At 46.9% G+C, this 17,753-nt stretch overlaps 1 protein-coding gene across 3 annotated transcripts in view; it reads left to right on the top strand.

Moving 5' to 3' along the window:
* Positions 1-17,753, top strand: part of DYNC2H1 (dynein cytoplasmic 2 heavy chain 1) — a 3,314,293-nt gene that overhangs the window by 1,714,609 nt on the left and 1,581,931 nt on the right. For all 3 annotated transcript variants that reach the window (XM_069639013.1, XM_069639012.1, XM_069639011.1), the window contains exons 48-49: positions 2,554-2,684; positions 16,075-16,323. In XM_069639013.1, coding sequence (XP_069495114.1) covers positions 2,554-2,684; positions 16,075-16,323 — 380 coding nt within the window. The remainder of the gene's footprint in view (positions 1-2,553; positions 2,685-16,074; positions 16,324-17,753) is intronic.

Genomic DNA, 17,753 nt, shown 5'->3' with positions numbered 1-17,753 from the left:
CAATTGGGAAAACGCAGCAACAGGAGGCCCAACTCCTCCTGTTCACCTACATTAGAACCCCTTATAAACCCGGTTTGGGCCACCATCACTAAGGAAGCAGCTCAGGAGTGCAAATGCTCACTGGGTTTGACTGAGCTGGTGAGCTTAAAGAAGCTGCTACTACAAATCTTGCAACATGACAGAGGCTCAGGAAGAGGTACCCCAGGGGTCCATTATGAAACCAGTGAAGTCAACATTAGGGGCCTTGCAACCCCTGTGTAGGAATTTAACAGCATCCTTACTTCGGAAGGGACCTAACGCTCCAACAAGGATCTCATGGCGCCCCCAAGGTGGTGCCCGCAAAGAGGTCTCGGGACCAAGTCGACGCTGCCACCAGTCCCATAGTTAACCATGCCCAGGCAGAAAGTGAACATTCACCTCAGCAGGGAGTTGATGGGGAGGCCATTCAAGGGGGACAACGTTGTATGTGGGGTGGGAAATTGTGTGTGGGGGGGTGAAAATGGGCAGAGAGTTGCTCCAGATTTCCCACCTCATAGTGTATTAGATCTTTGAAGAGGGGCCCAAAGAAAAGGTGTAGCAATTATGCACAGGGTCCCTAAATGTCCTAGAGGTGGAGTCGAATCTAGGGACTCCTTCACTAATAAATGTACTCCGTGGATGAGGTCAGTATATGGATGCTATACTTTGATCAGAGTGGAGATCTTCAGCAACAGAAGACTTTCCTATGTAGAGAGATGCCCCTATGATTTCTTCCGTATAGAACTAGGGGACTCAAAAATGGCCACAGATATACTGGAAATTGGCCAGCTACAGCGGCCAGTGTCTAGCAGTTCGATCACAATTAGTGCTTCCTCCCTCCCCATCTCATCATCCCTACAGGACTTAAGCCCCCACCAGGCAACATGCACCAGCTTCCGATGCTTTCAGGATCTAATTGTGTACCCCTAGGGACAAGATCTGTGGGGCCCTGTAATGGTTGTGGCAACACCCCCCGCCCCCCACCCTGTAGTTAAATACTGTGTACCTCACGCACTGGTACAGTAATGGATTGATCCTGCTGGGGTTGGGTTTTGTGCTGATATTGGTTAGAGACTGGGGGCCCCCTGGTTTTTGTTATTATTTTCTGTTTTGATCCGAGTATTGACATGATGTTTATGTGCACATTGATGGCCTTAGGGCTGAATCAAGTTATGATTAAATGTTTTTGGAACATTTAAAAATGTTGCTGACACAGCAAAATCTTTAGGTTTTATTTTAGACTCACATTCTGGTGCTGCATATTAATTCTCTAGTCAAATCAGCTAATTTTCACCATTTCCCCTTAAAAGCTATGAAACCACTCGTTTCAGATTCTCATTTTCATCTATTAGTGCAATCTCTAGTATTGTCATGTATCGACTTTGGGAACTCTGCTAATGTGCTTTCCCAAATTCCTCCTGGGCGCAATTGAAGGCTGTCTTCAATGACACCACTTGGTTAGTAGGGAGTTCCGGTACGTTCAATCATGTCACACCAATTTTATTAAGATTACATTGGCTCCCTCTTGAGAATTCTTTCAAAATTACTTTGAATAACTTTGAAATCAATTGCATATTTCTTTTGGCTCCTGAGTATTTTGGAGTAGAATGTGCTTCATCTTGAAGTTCCTAGGTTCAAATGCTCATCAGCCTTGAACCGGTTCTTTTAAGGAGCTGCAGTGAAACACTAGAATTCCCTCCCAATGGTAATATATTTGGCGCCAGATTATTTAAATTCCGAAAAGTTTTCAAAACGTGCTCCGGTTATGTGATTTGTTAACTTTGTTAACAAGTTGGCTTCAGTCCAGATCCTTATCATTGGATGCATCTTTTTATTTGAGTCTAGTATTTCTTTAACGGCAATTTCATGGAAGCGTAATGTTCATTGGGGGTGGAATGTGTTTGTACTGATCTGGGGAGTTGGATCTGTAGGCTTTGGAGTATTTTGTGTATTTTTACGGATTTTCTGAAAACTGATTACATTATTTATTGATTGTATTTTATATATATTTTTATCTGAATGTTTTGATACTATGTGCAGTGCTTTGATACACGTTGTGTTTTGTTCTCGCTTAAGAAAAATTTACAATAAATACTATCGCTTCCTTACCGTCTGTACTATGCCATACTGGTGCCTTAAGTTGGTCCTCCTGTTATCACAATGGGTAATATTCTCTTGGTGTCTGTTACACTATAAGGAAGCCAGAAAGAATGGTGATTTGCAGGATATTGGGATTTCTTTATGTTCCGCAGGCAATGTGTAGAGGGTTCCCTTTATGCCTGTTAAAATGTATACAAATTAGTAAGCAAGAGTAGTTGTGGTTAATTTCAAGTTATCATTCTGCCTGGCCTAAACTCTGCAAAGTGTGCACTGCACTTCTGCCTGTCTGGAAGACACTGCCCTACTGATCCTTGAAGTGTTTTTCATCGTTATGTGCAATATTGACAATATTTTTGAAGGAATCCTATTTTACAAAAAGCTTTGTTACTTACATGCACTCTGTTTACTAACATTACTATAATACTGTTTTCCTAGATTCATTTTATGTAACATGGGGAGCTCTTCATGAGACTGGTGCACTACTAGCTCCTGGACAGTCCTTACCTCCACATGGGAGGCCTCTTGGAAAACTGAGTCCTACTGACCTGAAAGATGTTATTAAAAAGGTGTGTATGTTGTGTTTCCTGATTAGACATTTGGTAAAGATTGTTGACAACTAAATTAATCTGTATGTTATAAGTAGCTACCATATGATCTATTTGCCTACCTAACTTTCTATTTCCATTGCTCTCCTTGTTTTCGCCCTTTCTCTCACAATCTGTCACTAGTAGTTTCAATACCCATATTTTATATAGGTCTACCTATAAAGCTTTTCCAATACTCCACGATTGGTGTTTTAGAAATAAAGTACACATTTCAACTGATGGGGAGTCTAGGAATTTTGCACTGAGTTTGATGCCCTTCACACTGGTCAATTAGCCTCTTTTTCTTTTACCAAAGTTTGATAATCATTTTCAATAATCACAACACACTATCAAATTTAGGAATGGGGTGAGCAATAGGCGAGATGCCTTCTTTTTTTTTAATCCATCCAATTTCCTCTGGTAACTCCATAAACTTGACATTTACCTGAGAGAAAGTCAAGAAAGGAAGGGGAGAAAGCACTCCTTCGGAAACCTGCATCATCATGGTTTTTATTAGGCCATATCCTTATGTGGTCCTATGCCTGCTCTCAAAATACACCAAGCCTCCCCTGACTTGTCTCGCTTCTATGGGCTGCTCTGTACTCCTTGAAGTGATGTAGCTAAAGTCTTTTCAATAGTGTCTCAAAATGCACCTGTCAATATCTGATGTTCCACAGCTGATGCAATCTTACTAACTAATTAGATTTTTATATAGCGCAACACTCACCCGAAGGTCTCAGGGCGCTCACAAGAACAAACAAACAAAAACAAATCAGCTCCAAGTAGGGGGCGGACGTCATTTAGAATGGCGACTGACAAAGTCCTTTAGAGTGACTGGGTTTATCATAGGCTTAAGAATGGCTTTAGGCGGTGGTACCTGACCCCCATAGGTTGCACGAAATGAACCCAAACTACCCACCTACGTGCTGGAGAAACTGCACAGGCAAAGGAGATCTATACCACATGTGGTGGTCCTGCCATAAGGCAGCCCTGTACTGGAAGGAAGTCCTGGGCCACATAAAGGAAATCACAGGGAAAAAACTGCCAGCAGCACCTAAAGTTATACTCCTGGGTACAACGGTCAAAGACATTTATGCGGCAACTGGCAACAATGCAACACTTAATCACCCACCTGTTAATGGGAGCAAAGATGACCCTGGCACAAGCATGGAAAAGTCCAGAAGGCCCAATAACAGCATGTTGGTGGGTGAATGGCCATGGAGAAGGTAGGGGTCCAGAAGGACAGCAAGTACTTGAAATTCCGGGCAACCTGGGACCCCTTCTTCGACTATGTCGGAGACAGAAAAGCATATTTTTTATGCCAAACTTATTGAGAGCTATTCAAAACTGAGAGCTGACAAACTAGGTACAGGAGCCTTGATCCAATGCTGAAGTCAACTAATCGGAACACAACAATCTCATCAGATAGCAGAAGGACTGGTCCATGCCACTGGGGAACCGGGAGGGGAGATGGGGGCAGTGGAAGGGTTGTTGAACGGTTGCAGTTTAAGTTAATGCTCAAAGCTTCACCCAATAATTGTAAAACCGAAGGTTAATATGTGGCCTTAACAAATGACATGTGTTAAAATTATTTAAATCTTTGGCCAATACAGTATCTGAACAGGACTGTGGTTGAATAAATAAAGTTGGTTAAAAAAAAAAAGAATGGCTTTAGGCATCAAAGAGAAACATCTTAAAACACTTTCTAAACTGCTGCAGTGTTGCACATTGTTTAAGGTGGAGCAGGATCATGTTCCAACTTTTCGGAGCCCAGGCAGTGAAGCTTGCTCCGCCTAGTTTCCTCAAAATGGTGCGTGGTTGAGCCAGTAGCATTAGGCTCCTGAAAGAGGCAATCCTCTTTCATTTAATTTTCGAGGCTCAAACATTGCTGTCTGGAGGGAAGGAGATCTGAGACCAAAGTCAGCAGCAACTTTCTGCTTCACTGCAGGGTGTTACACTCTTTAGGGCCATGCTATTGCAGGTCAAGCAGCTGATGGTTTCCACAGGCCCCTTTGGTGCAGTTTTCTGTAAGGTACCGATTCTAAAAAGTTCTCACTGTAGTAGGGTGATCTTGCCTTTTCCTAACAGCTTCTGGCAGTTCATGGAAAAGAAAAAGAGCTTCCACGCTATCTATCATATCGAATATGAGGCTTCTTGTGTAAGAACTGACTGGCATCCTGTGCTGCAGAGAGCAATTATGGCAGGTTGCCAAAACCAAAGTTTTGCATCACAACAGTGAATATTAACCCAAAAACCAATATCACAATGCGCTTCTTCGTTGTCATTTACCTATTGGCTAGCAGTTATAAAGATTCAAATATAACCTAACCTCAGATATAACTGAATAATAACATCAGCCATCTAATCAAACATATTGTGACAAATCCTGAGATGTCGTCACTTCTCCCCCAATGGGGAGCCCCTTCCCATGAGGCCTGGGAGGTGAGACTACTACCCGATAGTCCCCCTGGGGGTGGTACTCTGTGGGTGGATCTCATGGGAGTAGACATCCCCTCTGAGGACAAGGGAGAACATCTCGGGATAATGCGGTATGCCAACCCTCCAACCACACTCTTCACACCTTACTATTCCATAAAGCCCAACTCCATATCCCATACTACGATGCATGTCTGTAAACTTAATAACAAGTACTGAGACGAGGAGGAGGTGCTGAGCAAGGAAGAGTAATGGTAAGAACTTGAATGAACATTCTAGTTCTCTATGTCCATTGGTGATTAAAGCCAAAGAAGGACTTAACATTTGGTCAAACAGGCTATAAAACTCTTCCTGGAGGAACTGCGAGCACAGGAGTCATCTGGCGCCAAGAACAGATGAGGCTGCTCACCAGAGACGCTGGCGTGCAAGCGAAAGCTTACCTAGCCGGTCCGCAATGGTCAAACCAACCAGAAAGAGGGAGAAGCAGAAGTCCAGGCACACGACACAGTGGGGCTGCACAGTCGAGTGAAGACGCGCATTCTGTGAGGACCCACACAATGCGGAGCCGTCACAGCCCAATGAAGAACACAGGAAGCCACGAGAAACCCAAGGCAGAAAGCAGAGGAGCCTGGGAATGACCAGAGCACACCGTCAACAACCCTAGAGGTACAGGGGTTGCCGGGACGGTTGGGTGGGAGCACAGCAGACTCATGCAAGACTCATAATCCAAAGAGCAGAGGTAAGGAGGAAGACCCTGGGGAGAAGAAAACTTTAAAAGTGCCGAAAACAGAAAGAAAAGAGGTTGGGTCTGGGACCCGCACCCACAAAGGATCCCTACAAGACATCTTCTTTGTGGCAGTAACTGGCAGGGCGGTGAATCAGGTCTGCCAAATCATGGCAGTAGAGAAACTCTGCACTGGGACCTGCACCCACGAAAGAAGAACCATACAAGTCATCTTCTTTGTGGCAGCACCTGGCAGGAAAGTGAACCAGGACTGCCAAAACAAAGCAATAGAGAAATACGTGTCTGGGACCCACACCAACAAGAGAAGAGAGTTAAAAACCATCTTCCTCGTGGCAGTGCTTGGCAGGAGAGTGAACAGAGTGTGCCAAAGTCTGGAGACGGGGAAGCCTGGATCTGGGACCTTCAAACTGAATGACTGAAATTGCTGGACTGCTTTACCAAAATGAGAGAGAGACCGGGGGAAGACGGTCATTCTCCCTGGTTGTGTTGAACTGTATAATCAAGATATCAGGAGAAGGGAGTCATTCTCCTGGTAACCAAAGTTGTAAAAACGTTCTGATACAGACTCTGAGATGATAGTCAGTGTGTCTGCCAAGGAGAAGTGCTTGAACTTTGCCTTTTGTGTTGAAGGACAATTTTGACCCAGAGAAGAGAGCCATTCCCCTAAGAAGAAGCCAACACCTGGAAACTAACTTTAATCCCCCGTCCAGAAGAAGGAAGTCATTCTTCTGGGCCAAGAAGGTTTACTTTACCTCTAGTTTAATTTTAATTGTAAGGGGTAGAAGCAGGGTTTTTGACACAGGACAGTGGACTATTGATTTACACTGACCGAATCCTTAGTGTTTTAGTTGAGGCAGGGAAACCCCTCTTAGAGTTAGGAAAAGTTAGGTTTTCTCTTTATTTTCTTGAGTAATAAGAGTCTATAGCAACCATCATGCCACCTGTGTGTCAGTGTCCTCCTTCTGCACCCTTTCAATATCCTATCATAAGCTAAACAAATAGTTCGCTCACATCTGTTAAGTGACCTTCCAAAAAATCTCATCTTTTTGCAGTAATCCCCAAGTGGAACTCTAGACTTCCAATGTGAACAGGAAGTGTGAGATGTTCTGCCCCAGAAAGCTTCTGCGGCAGGGATCTCCAGGGAAGCATTGACAGTGGAGCAAAACTTTGATCTCCTCTATGCGTTCATGCTGACCCCTGTCATTCTGCTAGTTCCTATGGGGCTGCGGCTGTTGAAGTCCATTTTGATTTTCTTCACTCTGTAATGGTGCCGTAGGACATGGTCCCCCGAGCTTTTTTGACATGTCCATCTCCCATTGCAGGCGCCTCCTGGCGAGAGTACACCTGCTCTTCAGGTTGTGGGTCCTCCATCTGAGTCTCAGCAGTCTGAACCTTCATGCTTGGTTGATGAGATATAAGGAGTGGAATTTGTGAACTGACTTCTTGGATGTCACTAGCCACCAAAACCATTTAGTCACGTTCAGCGTGGGGTCTGTAATAGAGCCGACGCAGGGACCTACTGTGCCCCCTTGTGGCAAAGAACTTTCTGAAGGCAGCTGACGCTTCAGGTACAATATCATAGATTGGAAGTCAATGAAAGGGAACATCTATCAGAAAGAACCTTAGAGAGGCAAGTCATGTGTGCTTCTTGCAGTCCATTCATTTTTGTTGAGGAAGAACTGGAAGTTAAGGACTACAGTCTGTGTGCTTCTTTAAGGAAACCTCCCTACATGAAGGGTTGCCACCCAACAGCCATTCAGATCCTTCATTGATACACCTGGCTGACTGCACTCCAGGACAGCTGTGTATGCTGGTATTTTATAATCCCCAACCCAAAGGTTTGCCCCATATAGGGTCTTTAGATTATGGGCTCTACTCTAACTGTACTGTTCCGAGACAGATCTTTTGCACATAAATACAGTTTTCTCCTCACCACACAAGCACTTTACGCATACTTCGTCCCTGTCCCAAGGAACAATGGCGTAGGAGAGAAAGTCTGCAAAGGGCGTGTAATGCCCTGTTCCATTATGGCTCCACACCTCCGGTCATGGAGAGGCACCAGCCCAGCACCACAGAAAACATACAAAAGAAACACACAAAGCATACATCTACCCTGTGCTTGTACAGGAGTGATGGGGCTGCTGAGTTCCTAGCTTGAGCTGCTCCCTCATGCTACTGTACAGACACAGGGATGCAAGCGCACAATTTCACTAGGAATTTACTATTGGTCGCACACAGACCCTGAGATACCCTGCTGCCCAGTACCGGTGCTGCTGCATTCCCTGCCTCAAGCAGTCTCCGCACAACAAGCATGGGTCTGCATGTGTATGTGCTGTGAATTTTGGAACTGTTTTAGAGACATGTATCTGCCACTGTGGAGCGGGCCACAGATCTGGAGGAGGCTGCGTCCATCGCCCCCTCCACTGGGTTGGCAACAGCCACTCTGGCCAGGAAGGCTGCAGAACCGGCTCTTGTCAGGTTTGTGCACTCCTTTGTACCACGCGTGCAGTGGATTGTTCCTCTTTGGGCACCTTTCCTGAACTTGCCCTTCTGGACCCCTGCTCATGCCAATAACCCTCCAGTGGGCCTTAGTCACAAGGCTTTGTTGCAACACCCCATGCATGCCTTGGGTGTAGGTTGGAGGACTCTTCCTGTGAAAGTGAAGGAGTCCCTGAGGAACAGGTTTCAAAATTTTCTAACTGGTCCAGACACAACGACCTTCTTTGAGATCCTCTATGCTTGGTCGTCATCAATATCACCCTAGTGCAGTGCAGACACATGCAGGCCTGGACTAGGGGTGCACTCAACCCCTTCAAGCCAAGAGAATACAACCCCAGACTCCTCCTTATGGTAAAATGTTTAGATGGATTTTTAGAATCTGGGCTGGTAGACTGATTTTAGGAGGTGTGACAAATCTGAGGATGTCATCCCTTCTCCCCTAGGCGGAGACCTTTGCCATGGGACCTGGGTGGTGTGTCCACAGTACAATAATCCCCCTGGGGTGGTGCACTGAGGGAGGTACACATGGGGAAGGAAGCCCCCTATGGGATTGGGGATGACTATTCCCAGGTGACGCTTTATGCCTCTGCTTCAGTGCCACCTACCCCTTCTCCATTAAGTCGATCTTTTGCCCCTCTAGCCAGAGTGAATGTGTTCTTTTGTCAAATTAGTCCAAATAACATACTTGACAAGACTGAAATACCAATCAAGTATTTTACATCTAGTTTGAAAAGAGGTACTGATAAGATGACTGAGAGTCCGAGGATCACTTTGAAGAATCAACGTGAGCGGTCTAGCTTATCACGAGATGTCATTGGCCCAAACAAAAGCAACACACCAGTGTATGGGTTCAAAATGAGATCATTTGGGATGCGAAGGGAGATCGATACTCCGAGAAGGAACTGCATGAGCCGTGCATCGGGCAATCAGACCGGAGCCGACGGGAAGCCGTGAACAGAGAAAGGGGAGAACGCAAACCTGGTCTGAGCTGGAAAGACCCCTTGCTCTGCTTCCATGACAACCCTCTGATCACCCCAGGCCCCAGCGAAAAAAGCAGCTGCAAGGAAGGTCACGCAGCCAGGCAGAGTCAGATGTCTGCAGAACTGCTGCAGAGCCCGCTGCTTACCCAAACTCTACTGGAGCCTCGACGAACAACACAGCTGCTCTGGAAATGCCGGTACCTACAACACAGAAGATCACAGGTACGTGGGTAGCCCGAGAGGCATTGGTCTGGGGAAGCAAGAGGATGAAGAAGGAGCCTGGAGCAAGAGGGTCTGGGTCCCTGAAGGGACATCGCAAGTCTGGGACTCGCACCCATATGAGAAGTCATGAATAAGAGGGTCTGGGACCCTGAGTGAAAAAGGAACAAACAAGGGAAAGTTGTATGCTTGGCAGGAGAGTATACCAAGCAGATACAATCCTATATTGTGAGTCAGGGACCCGAACCCATGTGAAAGGCACATACCTGAAGTAACGAGGAATACGAGGTTCTGGGACCCTGTAACAGAAAGGGAGACAGTCTATGGTATGGTTATGTTTTTTTGGAAAGCGCCTATACACGAGGCAAGTGTTTCAAAGGGCTCAAGGAGGGAGGGAACAAGGGGAAAAAACAGCGGTCATTCAGAGCCCTTGAATTTCTGAACGATACAAGTCTGCACAGGCAGAGTAAGTGCATATAATAAAATTAACAGTGTAGATAACAGCAAATAGGTCTGACGACGATTCTGCAGTATTTCCAAGTGCATTGAGGCGCAACCATGCACGGAGGGGAGACAGGGAAGATAGATAAGAAGATCTTCAAGGCATGGTACGTTCAGATCGTGCAAGTGCACAGACGGTACAGGAGAGGAGAGGGGGTAGAACAAGTTGCGGGCGGGGGAGTCCAAGTGCGCCCAGTCAATCAGAAACTGGGCTAAGTGCTGAGAGATGCCACTCTCATGGGTCATTGACCAAGTGCAGTAGCGATGAGGCAGGTGCAGGACCGGAGGCAAGTGCGAGAGGACTGGCAAGGGTGCCAGGGACCTGTGAGACTGAGGTACACCCAGCGGCCAGTCAGCAAGCTGTGTGGAAAAGGAGGGAGAGGTGGATAGAGCGGAGAGAGAGGTTAGCAGGGTAGAGGGAGAGAGAAGGAAGAGGAGAAGAGGAATGGAGTTTCCAGAACTTAAGGAGATCAGGCTCAAGACGGAGGGCGGCAGGCAGGCTATTACCGAAGGAGGCCCCTGCTGAGGATAAAGATCTCCCTCCAAATCTCTGCTTGGAGAACCGGCTCACTCGCAGAAGGTTGGGGGTAGTTGAGCGGAGGGCTCGGGAAGTACAGTATTTAGGTAGGCCTCATTGCAGATAGGTAGGTCCCAGGCCCCAGAAAGCCATGTGGACAATGCAGAGGGTCTTGAACTTGTTCGCTGCAGCCACACAGAGCCAGTGGAGGGATTTCTGCGCTGGAGAGATGCGGTCACTGGGCTCGAGGCCAAGTATAAGTTGAGGCAGAGGTCATTTGCAACACACCATGACTGAATTGCGGACAGACCGTCCGATATGAGCGAGGTAGAGGAGGTGGCTGAGGGTAGCCTGAAAGAGAGTTGCATGTCATCAGCATAACACTGGAGGTGAAAGTGGCAATCACACGTGCCTGGGCAGCCTTGTAGACATTGAAGAACCAGGGGGATAGGTTAGAACCCCGGTGGAACACCACAGGTTGAAAGGGTGATAATAGAGAGAAAGGACCCAAGTTCCACCAGGAATGGGTCGTCGGAAAGGAAGGAGGTTAGCCACACCAGAGAGCCTGACCTGTGATTCCCAGGGTGTCACAGAGACGTGCGATCAGGATGTTGTGGTTTACCGTGGCAAAGGCAGAGGAAAGGTCAAGAAGAATGAGGACAGAGGGAGGAGAACGGCTTGGCAGGAGAGTAAACCAAGCCGGTCAGATCCTTGCAAGTCTGGGACCCTCACCCACATAAGAGGTTGAGAACAAGTGGGTTGAGAACCCTGAAAGTGAAAAGGACATAATCCTATGGTTGGTAGGGAAGTGTGCCAAATTAGTGGGATATGGGAACTGTGAATCTAAGAAGTATATCCCTATGAATTACTGAGTGACATTTACCTCAAAGGATATGGGGCTCAGAAGCCCAAAAGGAATGAAAGTAGAAGTCCAGAGGAAAGGAACACAACCCTAGCCTTGGAATCCTATACCTATGAACATTGTTTATTTCATCACTTTTGATTGACTGAGAGACTGGGAACTTCTCTTTACAGAGCCTACCCTAGTTATAGTGAAAAAGGGAAATCTGAGAGGTTAGCCAAAACCCAATCAAGGTAAACGTGGAGAACAGTCAAGACTATTTTCAGGATTTTCTCCAACTAGTGCCCATAGGAAAGGAGGCAGAGATGCCTCCAGCTCTCACATTCCTCCCAAGACCCACCCAAGCTGCACCACTCTTGATGCTGTCTCTGTTGAGGCCCCCAGAGTGTCATCCCCAGTCCTTCTGAAGAGGACCTACCAGAGGGATTCTACTCTGACCAAGACGGCGGTCAGGAAGAACCTGATCCTATTCTGCCAGTGCCTCAGCAAGGGGTTCAACCATCTCGCCTACCATCTCAGCCTACTAGCCCGTGGCCTCATGACAATTTGCGGGCTCCTGCAGGGCCTAGAGATGTCTATAGACATTTTAACAACTCTTCACACATTGGTGTCAGAGATCCAGCAGTGTCTTCCAGCGACGGCAATACCTACCAGGGAGTCCTCCAAGGCCTTCCGGGGCCTGGCTGACGCCGCCTCACCCAGCCCCTGCTGACCCTCTGCAATTACCTGTTGCACCTCCTCCTGTGGGTAAAGAGGCAGCCCTGACAGACAACTGATACAGATACTGGCACAACCCAGGATACACAAGGCACTGATGACTTTGCCGTCTACATTCCCGTGGATGGGGAGCCTCCTGACGTTGACATGCCCGCCAGGGATTCTCCCCAAGATGAGATCGGTTTGTTTCATACAATGATCTCACAGCCCTCAAAGCTGTTCAAACTCATTCCTGAGGAGGAGAAAACGGAAAGCTTCCTTTTTCCGTGGTGAGAGTCTTCCAGGAAGACTATTGCTTCAGTGGCCCTTATAGATGACGTTTGGGAGGATGACCTATTGGTCATGAAGACCCCTACCACGGCCCCTACAAAAAAGGACAGTTTAGAGAAAAAGTACCTGGTCCCATACACAGCCCCAAAGTGCCTCAGATGCCAACCAATGTTGGACTCTGTAGTCTCTGCTGCTGCAAGGAAAAGGTCCTCTAACCCATCTTCCTTGTCTATGGTTCCTTCAACAAGGAGGGTAAATAGCTGGATGCAACTGGGAAGCACATTATTACAACTACACAGTCTACAGTCAAGGCCGCCAGCGTATTAGCCATCCTCTCCAGGTACGATTGACAGCTTTGGTATAAGTTGGGACCCATCATTGACTGCCTCCTGGACGACAAGAACATGGTAGCCCTAGCTTAGTTCCACGAAGTGGAAGTAGCCTCCAGCCATGCAATCACTGTCACCCTGGACATTACAGATTCAGGGTTCTGTCAGCTGGGATATAGGGTGGCCCTTCACTGCCAAGGTTGGCTTAAGTCCACCAACTTTCACCCGAATGTGCAGACAAAGATGGTGGACGTGCCATTCGATGGTGAAAATCTTTGTGAAAAGACAGTCAACAACACCCTACAGTCTATAAAAACCAAAACGAAAATGCACATTCGTTGGGCACTCCAACAGAGGAGGCAGTCCGTTTGCTTCTCTAAAAGGGAGGTCTCGCGCTCTTCGACAGGGTTCACCTCACCCTATCATCGCCCATCCCATTCCACCACCCATAAGGCATACAGGGGACGTTCCCAGTCCCTCTGTGCCTCCAGGGCTCCGGACTGTACTCCAGATGCTTTCTTGTATCTTGTTCAGAAGAAGTTAGAAGGGTGGGGACCGATTCTAGACTTAAGACGCCTTAAAAAATTCCTCAAGTCCCAAAAGTTCAGGATGGTCACTTGGCAGCATGTGCTTGACCAACTTGACAGAGTAGATTTCCCGACAACCCTCGACTTGGAGGATGCTTACTTCCACATTCCCATTCATTGGAAACCTCAGAAGTTCCTGTGGTTTGTCATTCAGGGCAGACATTACCAGTTCAAAGCCCTGCCTTTTGCCCTGAAATCGTCCCGAAGGGTGTTCAGCAAGTGCTAGGCTCTGGTGGCAGCGCACCTTCGTCGCAATGGAATCTACGTCTATTCCTACCTGGACGATTGGCTGCTTCGATCCCGATCTCTCCCAATAGCAGTCCAGCACACCGCGGAGGCTCCAGACTCTAATTTCTCTAGGATTCTCGATAAACTATCAAGAATCCTGTGTAGTGCCGTCTCAGAACGCGCTATTCCTAGGGTCTCGCCTCGACACGCTGTTGTGTCTAGCGACTCCATCAGAAGACAGGCTAAAGGCCATCCTAGGAAAGGTGCAACAGATATCGGCAGCGCAGGTTGCAACAGTCAGATCTATCAAGTCTCTGCTGGGAATGATATCCTCATGCATCAATTTGGGGACCTTTTGCAGACTGCAGATGAGGGCCCTTCAGGAGTTTCTAGATGCCAGATGGAAACAAATCACAGGCTCATGGAATGACAAAATCAACCTCAATCCAGCCTTCCATCAGGTATCCGTATTAATGATCGAATACAAAAAAAACAAGGAAGAAATGACTGAATTTTTTAACCCATTTTTTTCGAAATGTTTGGTCCTTTTTTTATTAAAATATAGGTGTGGGGTGGGGCAAGGTTATTAGTTAAGGGGGGGCTCTCTCTCTGCATTATTAGAAAAAAAAAACAAATTCAGTATTTTCTACTTTTTTTTAAATTCGGTCATTCCCTGGTAAACCTTCCATCAGGCCCTACATGGTGGTCCATTCGTCCTCATCTCTTGCAAGGTGCTCTTTCAGACCCCTGCTCATCAGGTGACAGTCACTACCGACACCTCTCTGGAAGGTTGGGGCAGCCACGCGGGCCAACGGTACGCCAGAGGCCGCTGGCTTCCAGAGGAGAAGGTGTTGCATATTGATGTCCTAGACCTGTGGGCAGTCTTCTGGGCCCTCAAGTCCTTCAAATTTCAGCTCCAGCAGAGGAAGGGGGGCTTTGCTCTCTCTAGAAGCGCAGACCCTGTGGCGCTGGGCCATTGCTCAGAAGATGTTTATCACACTGTTTCACCTGGCAGGCATTCACTAAACGATCGCACACACACTCGGCAGGGAACTCCTGGGCTGCCACGAGTGGTAACTCCAGCAGGCCCAAGTGTCTTTTCTCTTCGACAAGTGGGGCCACGCTCAAATCGACCTTTTTGCAGCCAACTCCAAATGGCAGAAGTTTGCCACCAGGTATCCTCCGGCCAGGAGTCTAGGAGACGCCTTCTTTTTCCCATGGAAGGGCCTGTTCCTGTACGCGTTCCCGCCAATCCCCCTGCAGCTACGTGTGATCAATACACGTAGGCAATTCCGCTCCAGGATGATCCTTATCTCACCAGCGTAGTCCAGGCATATCTGCTATTCAGACCTTTTCGGTCTCTCAGTGGCTCCAGCTGTCACACTACCTCTTCTCCCAGACCTACTTTCCAGAGAAGGAGGGTCAATCCTGCACCACGACCCCAAGGTTGAAAGGCAGTGATCCCCCCAATGACTCCTTGCAAATCTATTGAGGGGAAAGTCAGCCTTATTTGCCTTCCAAAGGCATGTCCCCTTTTTGGACACATGCAGTGTGGCCATCTGGACCAAGCCTCTCTTAATTTTTGGAACAACTACTTGCTCAACTTCACTGCAAGAAACGATTCAGCCATTGGACAGGATGTTTTAAAAAAAATTGCTTTGCACAGTATCCTACAAGTCACCCTTTCCCTTGAAAGTTTATGGTGGTAAAAGGACAGCACGCAAGACTACGAAAATGTTACTCACAATAGGGACAGTGGTACTCGTACTCCACTGTCGCCATTCCTCCATATGCCCTCACACTTTCTCTGCCAAAAGTGACCAAGTGTGACTTGACAAAGGGACTGATGATTGGGTAGAGTTCACGGGCGAGGTGCCGAGCTCGGGCTTTAATAGTGCATGCCTGAAATGAAGCTTGCTGGAAAGTTCCATCAGAATGCTGCTTTGCAGCTGGCTGCAAAAAACATGTGATTTGTGTGTGATGTACTAAGAGTATGAAGGAAAGAGGACTTTGTACTACGAGTACCATTGTCATTACGGTGAGTAACCTTTTACTAGTTGTTGTGTGAAATACGGAAACTAAGAGTCGTTTATGGAAATTGCAAAACATGTTTGACTCTGATACAATATGACCAGCTGCTCTCAACTCAGCGCAGAAAACCTTTACCTGACCTTGTAAAACCTTGCAGAAGGCCCTAGTGGTCTCTATGAAATGGTTGTTATGTTCTGATTCTACAGAAGGTAGTCAGTCTTTTTTGGAGCCCATGCAGAGGTTCCTGCTCTGTTAGTCCCATTCTAAAATCATGGATAATGTGCCATTACCAAAATGTAGCTGTTTGGTTTTAATTCTCATTATGGGGATCTTTATTGAGCAGTTGAATAGAATGTCATATTGTGAACATTAATTTGTCTGAAAGACTTTGAAAGCTAACCGAATTATTTCGATTCAACCCAATACTAACTATCTGTGTAATTCTTTCCAGGGTATTATTCAGTATGGCAGAGACAACAAAGAGCTTGATATTTTACTGTTCCATGAAGTGCTTGATTATATGTCCAGGATAGACAGAGTCCTCAGTTTTCCAGGAGGATCGTTGCTGTTAGCTGGTCGCAGTGGTGTTGGTCGTCGTACTATCACAGGTTTAGTCAGCCACATGCATGGAGCCATAATGTTTTCTCCCAGGATCTCCAGAGGGTATGAGCTAAAGCAATTCAAGACTGATCTAAAGCAGGTAGGTGCATATCTCTTTCATAATATTCATCTAGCTCTTATGTATAATTTATCTGGAAAAATACATTTCCTAACCCAATTTGAAGTGTGATTACAGTGAGTGACTATATTCTTACACTGCATACCAGAGGAGGGGCATACATATTTTCCCTGAATTGTCCCAAGCCAGCAAGCACAGTCGGAGTTTGGAGGCCACCTGTTGCAGACGATTTCTTTAACTATGGTGTTAAAATGCTGCATTATATAGCACACATTGAAGAAAATACAATGGGCAGTCAGTTATGTTGGGGAACACATCAAAAACTATATGAAATAGATGTTACGTCACCCAAACTTTACAGCAGCATTGTGCCACACATTTCAATGTCTGTGTCTAAACAGAAACATAAGGCCTGTGGGCTATTCACAGAATCACGTCACTTCTCTCCAGAGGTGAATCCTTCCCTGTGAGGCTAGGAAGGTGAGCCCACTACACAACATTTCCCCCTAAGGGTGGCGTTCAGTGGGACCTCACAGTGAGACACTCCCCTTTTGGGGACAAATACCCCCGTTCCGTGAAGGAACTCCCGTCCCCACTTTCTTCTGAACCCCTCAGACCATTACTGCCTCAAAAGACACAACCTGAACAGACAACTGGCAGCAGATATTTTTCTACTGGGGGTTCAACTTTTTAATCGTGCATTAATGCATTTTACGGCATTATGCCATTTAGAGTACACTACTCTAAAATGGCCATGCCACAAGATTTTCCCCTGTCCTTTGGCCATTTTTTGCTTTCATCCTGCCTTCTTGAGTTTGGAATTGCCATATATGGAAAACCCTTTCCTGCGTAAAGCTCTTGCCTTACTGCCCAAATTGGTAGTCTGTATTTGTGGGCAGATGTGGTGGCTGGTTCTCTGGACCAGTCCAAATCCGAACCAGAATGTATGTTGCTGGATATATGTGTTGCCCAGAGGCTGTCCATCTTTGGACCGCCTGTACCAGTTTTAATGAGGCAGAATATTAACATTGGGGGACATGGTGGCAACTGTAGTCCTTGTTGAAAGGAAGTCTCCTACAGCCATTCGACAGATCATTGTTGGAGCCAAGACACTACGAAGAAGTGCATCCCACTGAATATACCCAACAACAACCATTGTAGCTGGCCAGCATTGTCCCCAGCCAAGTCCTGATGTAGCCCTTCTCCTCTCTTCTGATCTCCAGAAGGCCTTTGTCCGTGCTTCAACTCCTGGACTTGTGGGAACAACCTGTTCTGACCCCTGCTTGAGGATCTGTGTCCCTGAGCCTTTCCGAAGTGTCCCTGCACCATCTGGTGCACTGCCCAGCTCTCTCCTGGGCTTACTTCCTACAGATGTCGCCATTGAGAGTGCATCCTTGGAACTTTGTGGATCCCCAGCTTTTGTAACAGGATGCCTGCTCCTGCAGTGTCAG

The sequence above is a fragment of the Ambystoma mexicanum genome, chromosome 7q, assembly GCF_040938575.1.
Source record: "Ambystoma mexicanum isolate Mex_15411 chromosome 7q, UKY_AmexF1_1, whole genome shotgun sequence".
NCBI lineage: Eukaryota > Metazoa > Chordata > Amphibia > Caudata > Ambystomatidae > Ambystoma > Ambystoma mexicanum.
This window is presented reverse-complemented; position numbering and strand designations above follow the sequence as displayed.